The sequence below is a fragment of the Panthera leo genome, chromosome A3 (genome assembly GCF_018350215.1).
Source record: "Panthera leo isolate Ple1 chromosome A3, P.leo_Ple1_pat1.1, whole genome shotgun sequence".
NCBI lineage: Eukaryota > Metazoa > Chordata > Mammalia > Carnivora > Felidae > Panthera > Panthera leo.
Genome location: NC_056681.1, coordinates 87,013,440 through 87,032,046, shown reverse-complemented (window position 1 = coordinate 87,032,046; position 18,607 = coordinate 87,013,440). Strand labels below are relative to the sequence as shown.

Below are 18,607 nucleotides of genomic sequence, written 5' to 3'. Positions count from 1 at the left end.
AATTTGCTTAGTTTCCTCTCCTTGGGCCCTTTCTCTTCACACTTTATATGCTGTCCTGGGACAAGCTTACAATATTCTTCATTATTCCTCCAAATCATCATGTCTAGTCCCTGAGTACTAGAGGCATGGAGCCAGCCATGCTTTATTGAGAATAGTGGGTTCCATGAGGGTTCTAGGGGTGGCACTATCATACCCATAGCTTGGGCTTATGCCTGGTGATGTGCAAGCACTTTATACTTAGCTGGCAAAGCAGACCATGCACAAGGCCTTCTGCTAGGCACTGGGGTAAATGCGCACAGACCTGAAACCTTGCACGCAGGTCACCAGCTCTCCTCCTCCTTCTTTGCTGGGTTCCTTTACCCTGGGGTATCCACAAGGCCATACACGCCCATCCTGGCCATCACATGTTCTATGCAACAGAAAGAATGATCAGTTCAAAAAGGATAAGCTGCTCCACTTTTGCCAACACTCAAATTCCTTTTTCTCTCTTCCCAACATCCCACCTATCTTCCAAAGTGAAACAGATCGAACGTCACATGACAACAGTGCCCTCTAGAGGAATGCTTTTCAAATTGCAATGGTGCCCTCTATCTGGTATTGGCAGCACCAGTACCTTCCATCACACTGGCTCTTCTTCCAACGTGACTTCGTCACTGCACCCATCAACAGGTGGAGTTCATGTTCTTTCATCGGCAGTTGGGGTGGGCTTGTGATTATGGAGGAAGTGACGTTATGTGACTAAGCTATCTTCTCCCTGGCTCTCAGCCTTGGAGCCCTGAGCTACCTGTAATGTAATCAGTTCAACTGCCCTGAAGCTGCCACGCTGGGAGGAAGCCCACACTAGCCCATGGGGAGACTACATGAGAAAGAGTCCAGCCCTACCCTCTCCCCGTCCAGTCACTAACTGACTACAACCACTTAGAGACCTAAGTCAGAACAGCCCTGCCAAGCCCTTCTCAAACTCCTGTACCACAGAAAACATGAGAGGTAATAAAACCATTGGTGCTGTTTTAAAACACTAACTTTTGGGGTAACTTGTTATGCAGCAATAGATCATGACCCAATAGTGGGTCATGAATTCAATTTGGTGTGTCATGACCGGTATGTCTAAAAACTAAGTAGAAGTGGGGCGCCTGGGTGGCGCAGTCGGTTAAGCGTCCGACTTCAGCCAGGTCACGATCTCGCGGTCCCTGAGTTCGAGCCCCGCGTCGGGCTCTGGGCTGATGGCTCAGAGCCTGGAGCCTGTTTCCGATTCTGTGTCTCCCTCTCTCTCTGCCCCTTCCCCCGTTCATGCTCTGTCTCTCTCTGTCCCAAAAATAAATAAACGTTGGGAAAAAAAAATTTAAAAACTAAGTAGAAGAGAACAGAACAGAAAATATAATAATAAAGGTCTAAGTATTGAGAAATTTTTTTTCAATAACTGTGTGTGTTTGTATATGTTATACTGGGTCAATAAATAAAACGTATTTGTTCCCATGAGTCATATAAAATGCTTCAAGTCTTGAAAATCCAGACTATTAGTGCAATCCCAGAGGTTACAAAGACCAAAGCCTAATGAAGCTGATGTGATTGCAGTCAAGAGCATGAGAGTTCTACAATCTTATGAGCACGTTACAGGTGGGTCCATTTAGCTTTACCACCCAGACTGGAAAGAGGTGATTCCCAAGAAAAGGGTGTTTTAGGTGGTTCTCACATGTTTTTTCTAGAATACTTAGTACCTTGATTCTCTCAGTAAATATTCTATTATATTAACAGGATATCTGAAACAGTATGATGACAGTTTCTCCACGAAACTCCTGTATCAGATTCACTTGAGGGCTTGTAAAAATTCAGGTCCCTAGGCCTCTGTTGCAACAGACAGGATCAGAGGTTTGAGGCCCAAGACTGCACCTCAACCCAGCTCTGCAGAGAATCATCTGCATACGAAAGTTTGAGATGTACTAAGTCACAGGGAGGATTGTCAGCGACATATTTGAAATTCAAATTCCCTAGCAAATGAATTCCCGTACCACGCAAAGGCCTTTAAGCTAATCAGAGTACTGAGAGGTCTCACTGTACCATGGAAGTAACTGGAAATGGCCCTGGTTATCAAGAAACCTCATCTAAAATTCCTTTCAAGGGAGGGCCAAGCCTGGAACATCTTCATCTTTTAAAGAAGAGATTGTATGGGGAAGGGAGGGCGGGAGGAAGTGGAATAAAATACTATTTTTACTGCCCCTGAATTTAAAAATTCTAAAAAGAGTGTCTCTGTGTGTCTGTCTAGGTGTGTTCTGTAACATATATTACAATATATATACAACATATATTACAATATATATTACATGCATTGCTATTACATGTTATGTATATTACAAAACACACTCAAACACACCCAGATATATTATAATAAATACTCTTTTCTGTACATTATGATGTTTTGACATCTTTCAAAAATCTTCCCTGCCGAGGAGAGACTGCCTTTCCCTGTGGCCCAGCCAGGAGCATACACTTGATATGGAAACTGAGCAATCAGAGCCAGGCCTTACCTCTTCTGTCTGGCTGGAAGCAATACTCCTGTTCCTTAATCATTCCAGAACCAGGTACAAAAAAATTGTCCTCCCACCCCAAGTAAGAGCAGATTTGGATTGATAAACTTTGCAAGGGTCGCTGTGCTTCAGCTCGAGAAGAGTAGGTCTTACAAGTTTTATCAGACTGTCCAGCGTGCGCCAGCATCTAGGGACCACCCCCTATAGCTTAGAGCGACTGAAACTATTCAAAGTAGCCAAAACTGTTCACCCTGCTCTGCCTTACCTTTCCCAAGGAAACCCCAATAAAGGCCCTGGGCTAAGTGCTTCCCTTGCTCCGGTCTCCTGACCACATCGATGTCTTTCCCATGAGACCCGGTAGGGTGTGCCGTGCTTCCTGTCTCTAGGACCTGTGAGTATAATCAGCTGTTTTCCCGAGACTTTCCTGTGTCCCTTATGGCTGCACCTGATGGACTGTAGTCTCATAAAAGAATACAGTTCTGAGGCACCTGGGTGGCTCAGTCGATTAAGCATCCGACTTCAGCTCAGGTCATTATCTCACTGCTTGTGAGTTCGAGCTGAGCCCTACGTCAGGCTCTGTGATGACAGCTCGGAGCCTGAAGCCTACTTCAGATTCTGTCTCCGTCTCTCTACCCCTCCCCTGTTCTCTAGCTCTCTCTCTCTCTCTCTCTCTCTCTCAAATATAAAAAGTCAAAAAACCAAAACCAAAAAAAAATTTTTTAAAAGGAATACAAAACAGTGTTTGCATGGGTCTCTGTGCCTATGCCTGAGTGTGTCCACACACACACACACACACACACACGCTTTACTTCATCTGATCTCAAGGTTCCCACTGGAGGGGAACCTATACCTTTTTTTCTTCTTTCATTCCCAGAGTTCCATCCCTACTAATATAGATTCACTGGCCTGAAAGAAAATTTAGAGATCCTCCAACCCCGTGCTTCCTTAAGAACTTTAACAATAAAATGCTTTTTTTTAAATCATCATCCATTGACAGGGGCTCCTGGGTGGCTCAGTTGGCTGAGTGCCTGACTTCAGCTCAGGTCATGATCTCACAGTTCGTGGGTTCAAGCCCCGCATCGGGTTCCGTGCCGACAGCTCAGAGCCTGGAGCCTTCAGGCTTCGTATTCCCTATCTCCCTCTCTCTCTGCCCCTTCCCTGCTCACACTCTATCTCTCTCTTAAAAAAATAAATAAACATTAAAAAAAATTTTTTTAAAGAACATGATGAAAGCTCATTTTTAAAAAATTAAAAATAAATAGGGGCACCTGGGTGGCTCAGTCGGTTGAGCGTCCGACTTCGGCTCAGGTCATGATCTCACGGTCCATGAGTTCGAGCCCTGCGTCGGGCTCTGTGCTGACTGCTCGGAGCCTGGAGCCTGTTTCAGATTCTGTGTCTCCCTCTCTCTCTGACCCTCCCCCGTTCATGCTCTATCTTTCTCTGTCTCAAAAATAAATAAAAAATAAAATAAATAAATAAATAAATAAATAAAATAAAAATAAATAAATAAAAATAAATAAATAAATAAGAAAATGTAAAAAAAATTAAAAATAAATCAATAAATCAATAAATCATCCATTGACAGAATGTGAGCAGGATCACTTGACTTCAACTAAGCAGCCAAAATGGTCCCACAGGGAAGTTAAGTGCTATACAAAACGATTCAAAGTGAATTTATATGCTGTTTTATCTTATAATAGAGTAAAAATGTTAAATTATTTTTATTGCATGAAGAACAAAAAGCACAAACTCTGACCAAACTGTGTAACAATTACAGGAGGCCTGACAGGGCAGCGATCATCCAGAAGATGGCAGACCTCCACCCCCACCAGTGTTGGTCATCACTGCCTGTCCCTGCAGCATACCCCCCACCTCTGGGTCCCAGGCCTGGGTCACCACCCTTCAAAGATAGCCTATTACAGAATCATACCCACCATGTGTGTGTGTGTTTCTATCCTATTGCATGTTTTTAAATACATGTTTTAATGTTTGTGTATTTATTTGTTTATTTTACTTTTTTTAATGTTTATCCATTTTTGAGAGACAGAGCATAAGCAGGGGAGGGGCAGAGAGAGAGGGAGACACAGAATCCGAAGCAGGCCCCAGGCTGCTTCAGTCAGCACAGAGCCTGATGCGGGGCTCAAACTTACCAACTGTGAAATCATGACCTGAGCTGAAGTCGGACGCTTAACTGACTGAGCCACCCAGGCGCCCCTGTTTTTAAATACATTTTTTTTTTAAATACCTGCATTGTTTTGACAGTTTGGCTTTCATTGATTTTAGGAATTGGGGAATCATCTCACAGAAGAGAAATTTATTAACACTGATTTAACCTTATTTTTGGTTGGGAAAACTGAGTCCAAGAAGAGGAAATGATCTCCTCAAGGTGGTAGATTATTCTTGGTTTCAGACTCTTAAGAGGAAAAAAGATTTAGAGAAGATTCGCAGGCATGCTAAGGACATCTCCTGATCTCCATCCTGAGGGGAGTCTGGGGCCCCCGAAGGACTGGTGGGCTGCTGGCAGTCGTGGGGAGAATCAGAAGAACTGGAGCTATTTTTTTTTTATTTTTTTTTAACATTTACTTATTTTTGAGACAGAGAGAGACAGAGCATGAACGGGGGAGGGGCAGAGAGAGAGAGAGAAGGAGACACAGAATCCGAAACAGGCTCCAGGCTCTGAGCTGTCAGCACAGAGCCCGACGCGGGACTCAAACTCACGGGCTGTGACATCATGACCTGAGCCGAAGTCGGCTGCTTAACCGACTGAGCCACCCAGGCGCCCCATTGCTGGAATTTTCAAGATGTTGAGTAGTTAAAACAGAGATTTGGTCCTTGGGCCTTATTTGGATATTTTATTATTTTCTTAATATGTATAACCATCTAGAGAGTTTATAAATAAGTCTAAAATGGATGAGTCTAATTTGCCTGTGTGTCCTTAGTCCCAGCAAGACTCTACTCCCACACTCTGTTGACAATGCTGGCAGAAGCCACGATGACATTAGATCCATTCAGCTCCGCTGTGACAGTGGCATCATTATACAGACCTCACGGGATAAACAACTGGCTCTAAGCTGCCCTGATTTCCCTTGAGTTCACAGGAGAAAACTGATGGAGAAAAAAAAAAAAAAAAAATCTGCCACCTGGTTACAACTTTTCGTGTAGTGACACCTGCTGCCAGGACCTGGAGACGCAACGTGAAAACCTTGGTGCCTATTTTGGGAGAGGCTCTGGACCTTCTGTTCTTGTTCCAAAGGTCTTGCCCAAGCCCTCACTCACCCACAGCAAAGCCCATGGATTGGAAGCAGGTGTTTATGCAGATTCCAGTTGTGGATGAGGAGGTGACACTACAGAAGAGCCTATGAAGCAAGGGATGGCTGGAGAGGCTTCAAAGTGGGCACAAGCACTCGAAGGAACCTCCTGGCACAGGAAGTGGTCTCAGAGCAATCTCAAACAGTTATGTTGAAACTTGAAGAATGTGTAGCCTTCTTTTGAGGAGGAAACTTCCAGGCATGAGATTGTTTTTGCAGACTTGTCCACTGACCTACCCAAGGTTATAGTTAGAGAAAATACTTCAATATTTAAGTTAAAAAAAAAACATTTTGGAGTATGATTTAGTGCCAATGTGATGGTAAACAGATACAAACATCGGTCCTGAAATCATATGGGAGAATCTATACACGATTTGGTCATCCAGATAGTCTAAGACATGCTTGTACTTTTTTAAAGATTATCAGCAAAATATAAATCAATATTAAAATTTTGTACAGAATGAACAAACTCTAAGAATACTCTGAGGCCCCCAGTGGTTCATGGAGAAATATTGGGTAGACCCAGTTTGGACTTGGATGGATGGCTGTGATCAAGAGAATCAAGGTGGGCGTGCAAGGCTCAGAGGGCAGTTGGGCTCTGGTTAAAAAAATTGTCCCTCCACCCCAAGTAAGAGCAGATTTGGACCGATCAACAATGCAGATGTCCCTGGGCCTCACCTCTGGATGACTGAACCTTGAAAGTTTTACCAGACCGCCCAACCTGCTCCATCAGTCATAAGGGGGTCGCCTAGAGTCAAGAGGAAGTTACTGGAAAATGCGGAGGGGGTCAAGGGGCAGAAGAACAGCTACCCATCTTTAAGTGGACTCAAGACGACTGGGGTCAAGGCTGAGCTTGTCCTAAATAAGGGACAAATGGGATGGGTCCCTGGGGTCAGAGACACAAGCTGAAGCAAGACCCCAAAAAGTCACCATCCAAGTCACAGCACAGAGGCAGAAGGTTGGAGACATAGTGATAATTGGACTAGCCTTTCCATTGATACAGCAACCACTGATTGACCAAACACTGGTTAGTGCAATATAATCAGAGACTTCCTCCTCCAAACTCATTTAAATGTAGGCTATAGAAAAGGGAAAGATTCCAAAATCTTACATAATGTGGAATCCAACATCAAGAAAAGTACAAGGCAAAAAAACTACAGACCATTCTCCTTTCTTTCTTTTTCTTTTTTAAAATTTAGATATCATTGACATAGAACATTATATTAGTTTCATTTGTACAACATAATGATTCGATATCTGAGGTTTTTTAATGTTTGTATATTTTACAAAATGATCACCCCACAGTAAGTCAAGTTAACATTCATCACCATACATTGTCACAAAATTGTTTTTCTCGTGACGATAACTTTTAAGATCTACCCAGCAACTTTCAAATATGCAATACAGTACTATCAGCTATAGTCATCATGCCATATATTACGTCTCCATGAGGCCACTCATTTACAAACAATAGTTTTTAATCCTAAATAAAACATCAGCAAATTGAAGCCAGCAGTATTAAAAAGAATTACATACCACAACCAAGAGTGATTTAGCTGAAGAAGGTAAAGACAATTCTACATTATAAATATTAGTAACACAATTTATTACATTAATAGGTTGAGGGGAAAAAAGCCATGTGATCATCTTAATAAATGCAGAAAAATAATTTTGTAAAATTCAGTACCCATTCTTGGGAATGGATCTTGCTTATCCTGTCAAACTAGGCAGAAAGCCAAGAGAAATTGGCCTGGGTATGGGTGTGGGGCCATGAGCTAGCAGAGGACAGGGAAGGGTTGGTAGCCTGCAACCTCTCAGGCTGTGACCTGCTTGAGGAAAAGGTCTGCACCAGGGGTGGAAGCTCCACATCTGACATCTCTGGACCTCAGCCCTCAGCCCAGGGAGTTTTCCAGTCAGGGCTCTCTTTTTTCTTACCACATTAAAATTTTTTTTAATGTTTATTTATTTTTGAGAGAGAGACAGAGCAAGAGCAGGGGAGGATTAGAGAGAGACAGAGACACAGAATCTGAAGCAGGCGCCGGGTTCCAAGCCCGACACAGGGCTGGAACTCACAAACCGTGAGATCGTGACCTGAGCCAAAGTCGAATGCTTAACCAACTGAGCCACCCAGGCGCCCCTTTCTTACCACATTTACGAAAGCAGTACATGATCCTTAAAGAAAACTTCACAAAATACTGAAAAGTAGAAAGACGAACACAATTATAACTATTTCCACCTTCAAAACAACTTTGCAAATGTGTCAATGTATCTTAAACTGTTACAAAATTTGCAAGTTTGTGGAAGTGTCTTTATTAACATAGTTACAGTGATCGGATCAAATATGCTTGGTGGTCCCAAAGTCATACAATGAGGACAGGCACTGTTGCATTTAGAATAAATTCAAAGCTCCTTTACACATCCTGCAGGCTGACGTGGGATGGCCCTGCCTGCCTCTCCCACTCCTTCCTCATCCCCTGACCCTGCTAATAAGATTCAGTCTCTTTCCTGCTTCTCTGCTTCAGCTGCAAGATAAACAGTCCTCTCTGCTCCCACTCAGCCTGACCCCAAAGCAGCCACCTGAACCTGGCCCCAGAAGTGCCTGAAGAGTTCATCCTGCCCCTAGAAGCAGGCGTATCCAGTGACATCAAGCTTAAACTATAAGTTTCTACAGGCACCTCTGGGCTGGGGGAGCAGGCAGCAACCTAATACCGGTGCCTGGACAACAGGGTGCCGAGGAGAGAGAGCTCCGCTCTGAGCCTTGTCAACCAAATGCTGGAGGCCAAGGCAGGGCCTGCCCCCAGGGCCCAAGCTGCAGCCTCTTGGAACATAGATGCCTTGCTTGAGATGTTCTCTAGCTGCCTAGCTGAGCACTCAAACCTTCTTAGGCACTTCTGAATCTTCATAAGCAGAAGTCCACTATCGTGGGTAAGGCAAAGTATAATCTATTCTCATTATTCACATAGTTGTATAAATTTGCCATGAGCACTGAATTAGCGAATACTGAACTGCTCCAAGGGAAAGTACAGGGAAACAGGGAGATACAGGGTTCCTGCAAACCTGTGGTCACATTTTTATCAACTGATTAACACACAACCTTTTGTGCATAAATGAACTATTTACTACCCAATAGGTGCCAGGGCCAATCACGTGGTTATTTCATTTACTCCTCAGAACAGCCCAGAAAGGGCACCGTTTTTGGAGAAATGAAACAAGTAACCCAAGGTCTTTGAACATGCTCTTTGGGACCAAAGTGGTTATTAGGCAAATACCAAGTATTCAGTAAATGTCACTTCTCTCTTCAGAAAGTCAATGGTCACTAAGGAACAAAAAATACAATGCAGGACCCACCCTCATTGAGAGGCTTAGGCTCCAATCACAGATCTCTCCTTAAGAGGAAAAGCAACTCCAGAGGCGCCTGGGTGGCTCAGTTGGTTAAGTGTCATGATCTCAGCTCAGGTCATGATCTTGTGGTTCATGGGTTTGAGCCATGCATCAAGCTCTGCACTGGTGGTGCAGAACCTGCTTGGGATTCTCTCTCTCTCTCTCTCTGCCCCTTCCCCACTTGTGCTTTCTCTCTCTCTCAAAATAAATAAACTTAAAAAAAGAGGAAAAGTGACTCCAATGTCCATCCTTAAACTTTTCTTTTTTTTTAATGTTTATTGGCTTTTGAGAGAGAGAGAGACAGAGCTCAAGAGGGGAATGGCCAGACAGAGAGGGAGACACAGAATTCGAAGCAGGCTCCAGGCTCTGAGATGTCATCACAGAGCCCGACGCGGGGCTCAAACTCACGAACCGTGAGATCATGACCTGAGCCGAAATCGGACGCTTAACCAACTGAGCCACCCAGGTGCCCCAATCCTTAAACTTCTTTTCCACTTCATTGTTGTGCTCAAAAGAATCAAGTGAAAAGTGAACCAAAAGTATCCCTGGTAACAAAGTAACAATTATAGAACACTATACACTCTAGACAGTACATGTGTGTGTATATTTGCATGTGAGTTTATGTGCATGTGTGCACACATATATATGGAGAGATTAACAGCAGATCCTCATGATTAACTACTATAAACATGTTACCAGGATACTTCTATCAGAAATACTTTGTGTACTCTAGCAATCCCATTAAACCTGCCACACACCAGTTTACCTGCTTTCCTAAACTTACAGACAGAAAGATAATTGTTAAGCCTTAGAGAGCTTTACATGGGCAGGAGAGCAGAAGTGAGTTAGGAGAGTGTTTTCTTCAAGTTGAAGTTGCTGAGAAGAAAACGAAAAAAAAAAATCCCATGGTAGCAATCAGATTGTTGGTACCAAAGATGAGTGACCCAGGGCGGGTCCCCAGCAAGCAGGTACTAAACTAGGATGGGCCACGCCCTCGAGAATCAGAATAGCATTCTATGATCAGAGGAGGCAGGAATGCATCTGCTCAGGAAGTGGGGCAAGGCAAGGCTGTTATTAAGGCAATCTGGGCACAGCGGTGATTATAGGCGGGCCAACCTGTCAGAATGAAAAGAGAAATGCATAGCACCAGCTCCTGCCATGTAGCGAGCTTTTGCATGCTGACTTGTGTCCAAATAATATTATCTGGGCAGTTACATGGCCTTAAGTCTTTGTGGGGAAAGCACCTAATAGTAAAAATAATATTTTTTTAAATGTTTATTCATTTTTTGAGAGACAGAGAAAGACCCAGCATGAGTGGGGGAGGGGCAGAGAGCGAGGAAGACAGAATCCCAAGCAGGCTCCAGGCTCTGAGTTGTCAGCACAGAGCCTGATGCAGGACTCAAACTCACAAACCCGGACATCATAACCTGAGCCAAAGTCAGATGCTTAACCGACTGACCCAGCCAGGCGTCCCTAAAGTACTTACCATTTGAAAACAAGATATCATAGTACTGGATATATATTTTATTACTCCAGTGTTTAAGAAAAATATATCCACATAGGGAAAAAGACTGGAAAGTAATCAATCAAGACCATGTGGGGGAGGGTGTGGCCCTTAGAGATGATGGAGCAACAGAACTGAACTGAAGTCATGGAGCTGCCATATGAGGCCTAGCCTGCTTACCTTCAGCTGATCTATGTTTATCATGTTTAATCCAAAAACTTTAAGAAAAATGCCAACAATGGCATTTAAAATAGTGAGGTAGTATTTATGGACTTAAAGTTTTTAGTTTATTATTGCTTTTGTCTGGTTTCCAAATATTTTTCATTAATTACTTCCATAATGAAATAAATGTATTCATTCAGGGGCGCCTGGGTGGTGCAGTCGGTTGAGCGTCCGACTTCAGCCAGGTCACGATCTCGCGGTCCGTGAGTTCGAGCCCCGCATCAGGCTCTGGGCTGATGGCTCGGAGCCTGGAGCCTGTTTCCGATTCTGTGTCTCCCTCTCTCTCTGCCCCTCCCCCATTCATGCTCTGTCTCTCTCTGTCCCAAAAATAAATTAAAAAAAAAAAAAAAAAAAAAAAACGTTGAAAGAAATAAATGTATTCATTCATTAGACAAACCTTTACAAAGGGGTTAGTATGCACCAGATACTAAGCAAAGATCTTTATAAAGATAAACATGGTCCCTGTCCTCCTAGAGGTCTTAATCTAGCAAAAGAAATGAACACAGGGGGGCGCCTGGGTGGCTCAGTTGGTTAAGCGGCCGACTTCGGCTCAGGTCATGATCTCGTGGCCCGTGAGCTGAAGCCCCGCGTCGGGCTCTGTGCTGACAGCTCAGAGCCTGGAGCCTGTTTCGGATTCTGTGTGTCTCTCTCTCTGACCCTCCCCTGTTCATGCTTTGTCTCTCTCTGTCTCAAAAATAAATAAATGTTTAAAAAAATTTTTTGTAAGAAATGAACACAGGACAAGTGAGCAGTAGTCACGGACAAGTACAGGATGCTAAGAGAATGCATGACAGAGGAGCATATGGTGTGGGGAAGGATGCAGTTAGACAAGTCTTTCTGATGCCATAAAGCAAGTTTCAACAAATTTCAAAAGATGGAAAATATACAGAGCATGTTTGCTAACCACAATACAGTCACCTCTCCAAATGATAGGAAAAAGTTACCTTAAAAATAGCTGGGTGGCTCCGTTAGAGGAGCATGTAATTTGACCTCCAGATCATGAGTTCAGGCACCATGTGGGGTGGAGAGATTACTTAAATAAATAAAGTTTAAAAATAAATTTTTACCAAAAAATCCATATGCTTGGAAATTAAGAGATACATTTCTAAATAATCCCCAAATCAAAGAAGAATTCAAAGTAGAAATTAGAAAATGTTTGAACAAAAAAAGTAGGGGTCAGTGGTTGCCTGGGTGGGTCAGTCAGTTGAGCAGCCAGGTCTTGATTTCAGCTCAGGTCATGATCCCAGGATGGTGGGATCCAGTCCTGCCTCAATCTGTGCTGACCATGGAGCCTGCTTGGGATTCTCACTCTCTCTCTCTCTCTTTTTCTCTCTCTCTGCCCCTCTTCCCTGTTCACATGCTCTCTCTCTCAAAAAAAAAAAAAAATGGGGGGAGGGTAGGAATATTTTTTAAAATGCTTGAACAAAAATACCATATATCAAACTTGGAGTGGGGCACCTGGGTGGCTCAGTCGGTTGGGTGTCCGACTTCAGCTCAGGTCACGATCTCGCGGTTTGTGAGTTCGAGCCCCGCGTCGGGCTCTGTGCTGACAGCTCAGAGCCTGGAGCCTGTTTCGGATTCTGTATCTCCCTCTCTCTGACCTTCCCCCATTCATGCTCTGTCTCTCTCTGTCTCAAAAATGAATAAACGTTAAAAAATTTTTTAAAAAAGCAGTATAAGAAGTACACATGTACAGCTGACACCTGAACAACATGGGTTTGAACTGCATCAGTCCACTTATAGAGGGATTTTTTTCAGTAAATACAGTACTATAAATGTATTTTCACTTCCTTATGATTTTCCTAACAACACTGTCTTTTCTCTAGCTTACTTTACTATAATATAGCATAGAATACATTTAATATTCAAAATATGTGTTAATTGACTGTTTATGTTATCAGTAAGGCTTCTGGTCAACAGTAGGCTATTTATTAGTTTTAAAGTCAAAAGTTATATGGGCATGGGGGGGGGGGGGGCGGGTGGTCAGGATCCCTAATGCCACATTAATCCCACATTGTCCAAAGGTCAACTGTGTGTGTGTGTGTGTGTGTGTGTGTGTGTGTGTATGAAATTCCAGAAAGATAAAATTCATCTGTACTAACAGAACCCAGATCAGTGTTTGCCTGGGGTCAGGGTGGTGGTTAGGAGGAGAAAGGGTGGAGACTGACTAGACCGTGCAAGGTTTGTTAAAATTCCTCAAACTGTTCATCTAAAATTTGCGCTTTGATCTGGATGTTAATTATATTAAATATTTTTTAAGACTCCGAAGGAAGACAGGGAAAGAGGGAGGAGGGGGGAGGGGAAGGAGACAGGGAGCCCCAGCGTTCCCACGAACCCGCTAGGGATCAGGCTCAGCACCGCACAAGAGGCGCGGGGTCGCAAGCCGAGGTCGGTCGAGGTCGGTCGAGGTCGCACTGGGATTGCAGGCGGGTGGCGTGCAGTTCCTCTTCTCCGACGCCAGGCGGCGGCGTGGGCCGGGAAGAGCGACAGTGACCCTGGAAGAGGCGGCGAGGAGGCGGGTCTGAGCGCCGGAGTCCATGTGGGTGTAGCGCGGGGTCGCCATGGCGGAGCTGCAGCAGCTGCGGGTGCAGGAGGCAGTGGACTCCATGGTGAAGAGTCTGGAGAGAGAGAACATCCGGAAGATGCAGGTAGCGGGCGGGGGCCATGGCGGAGAGTTCCAGCGGTTCGCAGTTCCCTTCCCGCAGCCGTGACGCGCTGCTGCCCGCCTTCCCGCAGACTCGAGTCGGGGTGTCCCTGGGGTCGCCGCGGCGTCCTCAGAAGCACCTCTTAGTCTCAGAACTCCTGGAGCTTCCGCCGAGAGTTTGAAATCTGTGATCCCTCACCACGCGCAAGGCCGTTCCCCCCCTCCCTCCCCTCCCCCGCCCCAGGCCAGCTCGAGGGAGCTGGTGTTAGACCCGGACCAGGGTTAGAAAGTTCCCTGGGTGAAGCGTTCTGCCTACCCCGCTTGTCTGTCTTGAACGGCCCCTTCCTCAGGTGACGAGGCCGAGACCCAGAAAGGGCACGGCCAAGGTGAAACACCGGAAAGGCAGAAGCGCTTGGCCTCCTCCGTGGCCGGGTGATACCTGCTTCTGTGTCGCTCCACACAGCTCTGGTTTATATGCATTTCTGCTTTGATCCCCTAAATGTATGTGGCTGTTAGTCCTGCCTCCCTTACTGAATTGTGGGTTTCTCTTGTAGTGCTCTGGAGTCATTGATTAATGGATCAGTGGCCCCCTTGTGGAATGTAGATTTCTAGGTTACTGACCTCTGAACCCTGTGATATAGGTACCGGGTTTTCAGAACTTGGCTTCAACTTGACCAACCGCCACCTTCTTCGTCCACCTAGCCATCTGTGCAACAAGTGCCAATGAGCTAGAAGCAAGAAGACCACGAAACACTCTGCTAGGCTTCGAGGATAATTTTCCCATTTGTGGTTTTAGGTTGTTGATGTCTGTTAGAAGGAGAGGTGCAAATGTAGGCGCTCCTCTGTTGCACTCCATGGTTATCTCTGCCCCAGAGGCTTTCCTACCTAACTTCACTCTGCCCACCCTCCCCAGGGCCTCATGTTCCGGTGCAGTGCCAACTGTTGTGAAGACAGCCAGGCGTCCATGCAGCAGGTGCACCAGTGCATTGAACGCTGCCATGCACCTCTGGCCCAAGCCCAGGCCCTGGTGACCACTGAGCTGGAGAAGTTCCAGGTGAGGAAAGCCCAAACAGAAGACTCCGGTCCTTGATATTGCTCTTTTGCAGGAGATGATAAGTGTTTGGTTTTAATGTCTTGATTCTTTTAACATTTGAACAGTCCTATGGCCAGCCAGTCTTCACAGGGTTTGAAATTTGTGAAAAACTCCTGGAGGTTGAGTGCTATAAGTATTTCCCATAGAAACAGTGTTGTAAAAGGGAGTTCATGATCAAAAGCCTTTTTCCCCCATAGACAAAAAATATAATACATATAGTGTATAGTATAAAGCTTTCTAAAACATGTATTAATTCATTCTTAAAATAGTACAATCCCCAGGAAAGTGAAGTAGGCTAGTCTTAAAGAGGTGCAGATTAGGGGCGCCTGGGTGGCTCAGTCGGTTAAGCGTCCGACTTCAGCTCAGGTCACGATCTCACGGTCCGTGAGTTCGAGCCCCGCGTCGGGCTCTGGGCTGATGGCTCAGAGCCTGGAGCCTGCTTCCGATTCTGTGTCTCCCTCTCTCTCTGCCCTTCCCCCATTCATGCTCTGTCTCTCTCTGTCTCAAAAATAAATAAACGTCAAAAAAAAAAAAAAAAAAAAAAAGAGGTGCAGATTAGAGCAATATCCTGCCATCATTTTGTGGATTTGCCCACCCAGAACCCCCCCCCCCCCGTTTGCTATACCCAAAGGGCAGCTCCTGTGTCACTAAAGAGCAGTCATTTATATGAAGCATTAGTATTGCTGACTCATTGATGCCCTTCTCACAAGCCCTTCTGAGGTCGCTAAGAGCAAAAGGTATCCACTGTATCTGTCTCTGGAGAAAAGGGTAGCCACAACTTCATTTTATTCCCTTCCTATGACTATACTTTCCTGCAGGTTGGAAAAGCAGAGCCCCCTTCTGAACCAGTTTTTCATAGCCTGAGATTCTGTCTGCATGGGAAAAATTGTATCTAGTATACAATTTTTACATTCTGCTATACAGAATTCTTAAAATGACTGACACTGTGAGGAATAACTTAGTCCAAGGTCCCGAACTACAGCTAATTTTGTAGATAGGCTCTTTGAAATTTTGATTCTTGAATTGCTGTGTAACTTTCTCCTTCTGTTAGTCCTCTACAATTAGATTTACTCTCAGATTTACTAATTAGATTAGATTTACTCTTCTACTCTGCCAGAACTGCTCTGGCCACTCCCCTCTATGGAGCTAAATCCAGTAGTCCTTTCTCATCCCTCATCTTACTCAACCTGTCTGCATCACTGACACAGTGATCACTCCCCTCCTCCTTGAAATAGTTTGTTCAGTTGGGCACCAAGACACCTCTGTCTGGTTTTCCACCTGTCTCCCTGCCCATCCTTTCTTGGCCTCCTTTCCTGCCTTTCCCCTCTCCAGCATGTGAGCATGAGAGTGCCTAGGGCTGTCCTTGGACCTTTTCTCTTTTGGATCTAGTTCTCTAGTCTCATAGCTATAAATATCTGCTATAAATATCATATATAGCCTGACAATTCCTACATTCATTCATATCTCTAGACCAACTTCACTCCTGATCTCCAGATTCATATATCCAACCTCCACTTATTTTGTCTATCTTCCCTCACTGAAATATAAGTTCAATGAGGGCAAGAACTTTATCTGTTTTACTCATTGCTATAGTCACCAGCATTAGAAGAGTACCTGGCACATAGTAAATACTCAATAAATACTTGTTGAGTGTTTTTCTGTTACAAGGACAGATATTAAAGAATCAAAATATTTCTAAGTCTTTGTTTTTAATTTTTTATTAATGTCTGTTTATTTTGAGAGAGATTACACCAAAGCAGGGGAGGGGAGGAGAGAGAGGGAGAGAGAGAATCCCAAACAGGCTCCAAGCTGTCAGCACAGAACCCACTAGAGGCTCCATCTCACCAACCATGAGATTATGACCTGAGCCAAAATCAAGAGTCGGGCACTTAACCAACTGAGCCACCCAGGCACCCCAAAATGTTTGTAAGTCTTAACTATAGCTGACTAACAGTAGCCACTGGGTACTTCTCATTTCCTGGGAGGGGCTTCTGTATAATTTATTCTGTCTTGTAATGCTTTGTCTGGACCCTCCCATGCTACCCTCCATTTCAGTCAGGATAATCTTGGTTAATTGCACTATAGTGTCCCTTTAATTGATCAAGATTATATTTGTCAAGCCAAAATATGTAGCAGAGGGCCTAGCACATGGTATGCACTTGGTAAATGAAGGCCAGCCTTTCAACCTTCTCTACCATCTTCCTTCTTGCCACAGGACCGCCTGGCCCGGTGTACCATGCATTGCAATGACAAAGCCAAAGATTCAATAGATGCGGGAAGTAAAGAGCTTCAGGTGAAGCGGCAGCTGGAGAGTTGTGTGACCAAGTGTGTGGATGACCACATGCACCTCATCCCGACCATGACCAAGAAGATGAAGGAGTCTCTCTTGTCCATTGGGAAATAGAAGTCTTTGCAACTGGCCATCTGGGCTGACAGCAGGAATCTATTTAAAAAGAGAAATGGGAGTTTTGGTCTTTAAAATGAAGTTTATGAAGAAATTAAGGATGGCAGCAAGTTTGAGGCATGTGTCACTTGCCTCTGGACACTGGTTCCTTTATGTTTCAACCCTGGAAAGTGAAATGAAAAAAAACTGGTGCTAAAATTTGGGTCGGAGATAGCACAGGAGAGTTTTTGATAACCTAAATTTCACATGCTTGTCCTGGCACTAGGGATCTCCCTTGTACTAAGCCAGAGCCCTCCAAGGTACCAGATTCTCTTTAGCATACAGGTACCAACAGGCTGGCAGGTTCCTGTTAACCTTTCTGTGATCTGGTGGTATGAGCAGAGGTGTTTCTGTTTGTTGCCAACCTCCTGTTCACCAGAAGGGTCACTAAATCGTTTTCCATAAGCTGTAAAACAAAGTCCATGAGGTCACTAATTTAGAAGGGAAAAAAGGTTTCTGAGTCTTTGTTTTGCTTGGTTTTATTTTATATACAAGGGCATGAAATTGATTTAAGATGTGGCATTGGGAGAGGTAGTTTGGATAAGAACTTTGAACAGTTCTTATGGATATCTGTTTCTGCCAACGAGGATGTGGATATGCATTTCTCGAAAGATGCATTACGTCTTTCAGCTGGAGGACCCTGCAAAAACATGAGAGGCGATGTTACGCTGGGTATGGAGAGACCTTCCGTCTCACTGGCTGCCATGGTGGGCCCTGAGACTGTCTGCAGCAGAGTGACAGGAAAATCTTACAGTGATACTCTCCCTTGAAGGGAAGTGGGGGGGTTGATTGCACTATATACCGGTATCCAGGAATGAACATTGAAGGAGGAACTGTTGCCTTCTTAATTAAGAGAAATATTAAGTACTGGATATGGAAAAACATGGTTTTTACAGAACAGAATGGAATGAAATCCTAAACTCAGCATTGCTTGTCTCTCCCCCTGAAATAACAGAGCCATATCGAGACAATCTCTTGGCAACAGGAAGGTCAAAGGAGAAAAAGTAATCAACTCGGGTGAGCTGTGATTCCTTTAAAGCAAAAGAGGGGCAAACCCCGCCCCTATTACCAAATACCACTTTTGCCTGGGGCCTTTACAGCAAGCAGTGTTCCTGCCCCAGCTCTAGCACCTTTTCATTTTGATAAGGACCTTATTGTCTTTTTACCATCTTATTACTTAAAATGATAATATAGCCTGTGTTTGGTGTTTCAAGGCTGTGATATATTTTCCTAGTGGTTCAGTTTTAAAAAATAAATAAGGTTTAGTTTTTCCTCCACTACTGTGTTTCTTGACATATATCTGGGCAATGAATATATAACTTTCTTAGGATGCTTCTCCTTGTAATGTGAAATAAGTTTCTTCAAATGTCATGAAGAGTGAAGATTTGTTATGAGTTATGGTTCAAATGCAGGACTGGTTCATTGTAAATGGGAGAAACTTTGAGGACAGGCACTATGACTTAAAGTCCGTTAATGTAAAAAGAAAC

General features: G+C 44.3%; 1 protein-coding gene across 5 annotated transcripts in view; it reads left to right on the top strand.

Annotated features, from left to right (window-relative positions):
• FAM136A (family with sequence similarity 136 member A) overlaps positions 1-18,397 on the top strand; it is a 74,379-nt gene extending 55,982 nt beyond the window's left edge. For 2 of the 5 annotated variants that reach the window (XM_042932603.1, XM_042932601.1), the window contains exons 4-5: positions 14,498-14,638; positions 16,893-18,397. In XM_042932603.1, the coding sequence (XP_042788537.1) occupies positions 14,498-14,638; positions 16,893-17,081 (330 nt within the window). In that variant the 3' untranslated portion in view covers positions 17,082-18,397. Of the gene's footprint in view, positions 1-13,439; positions 13,589-13,857; positions 14,086-14,110; positions 14,415-14,497; positions 14,639-16,892 lie in introns of those variants that run through there. The other 3 variants (XM_042932600.1, XM_042932604.1, XM_042932605.1) reach the window with 3 other exon arrangements.
• Positions 18,398-18,607: the final 210 nt, after the last annotated feature.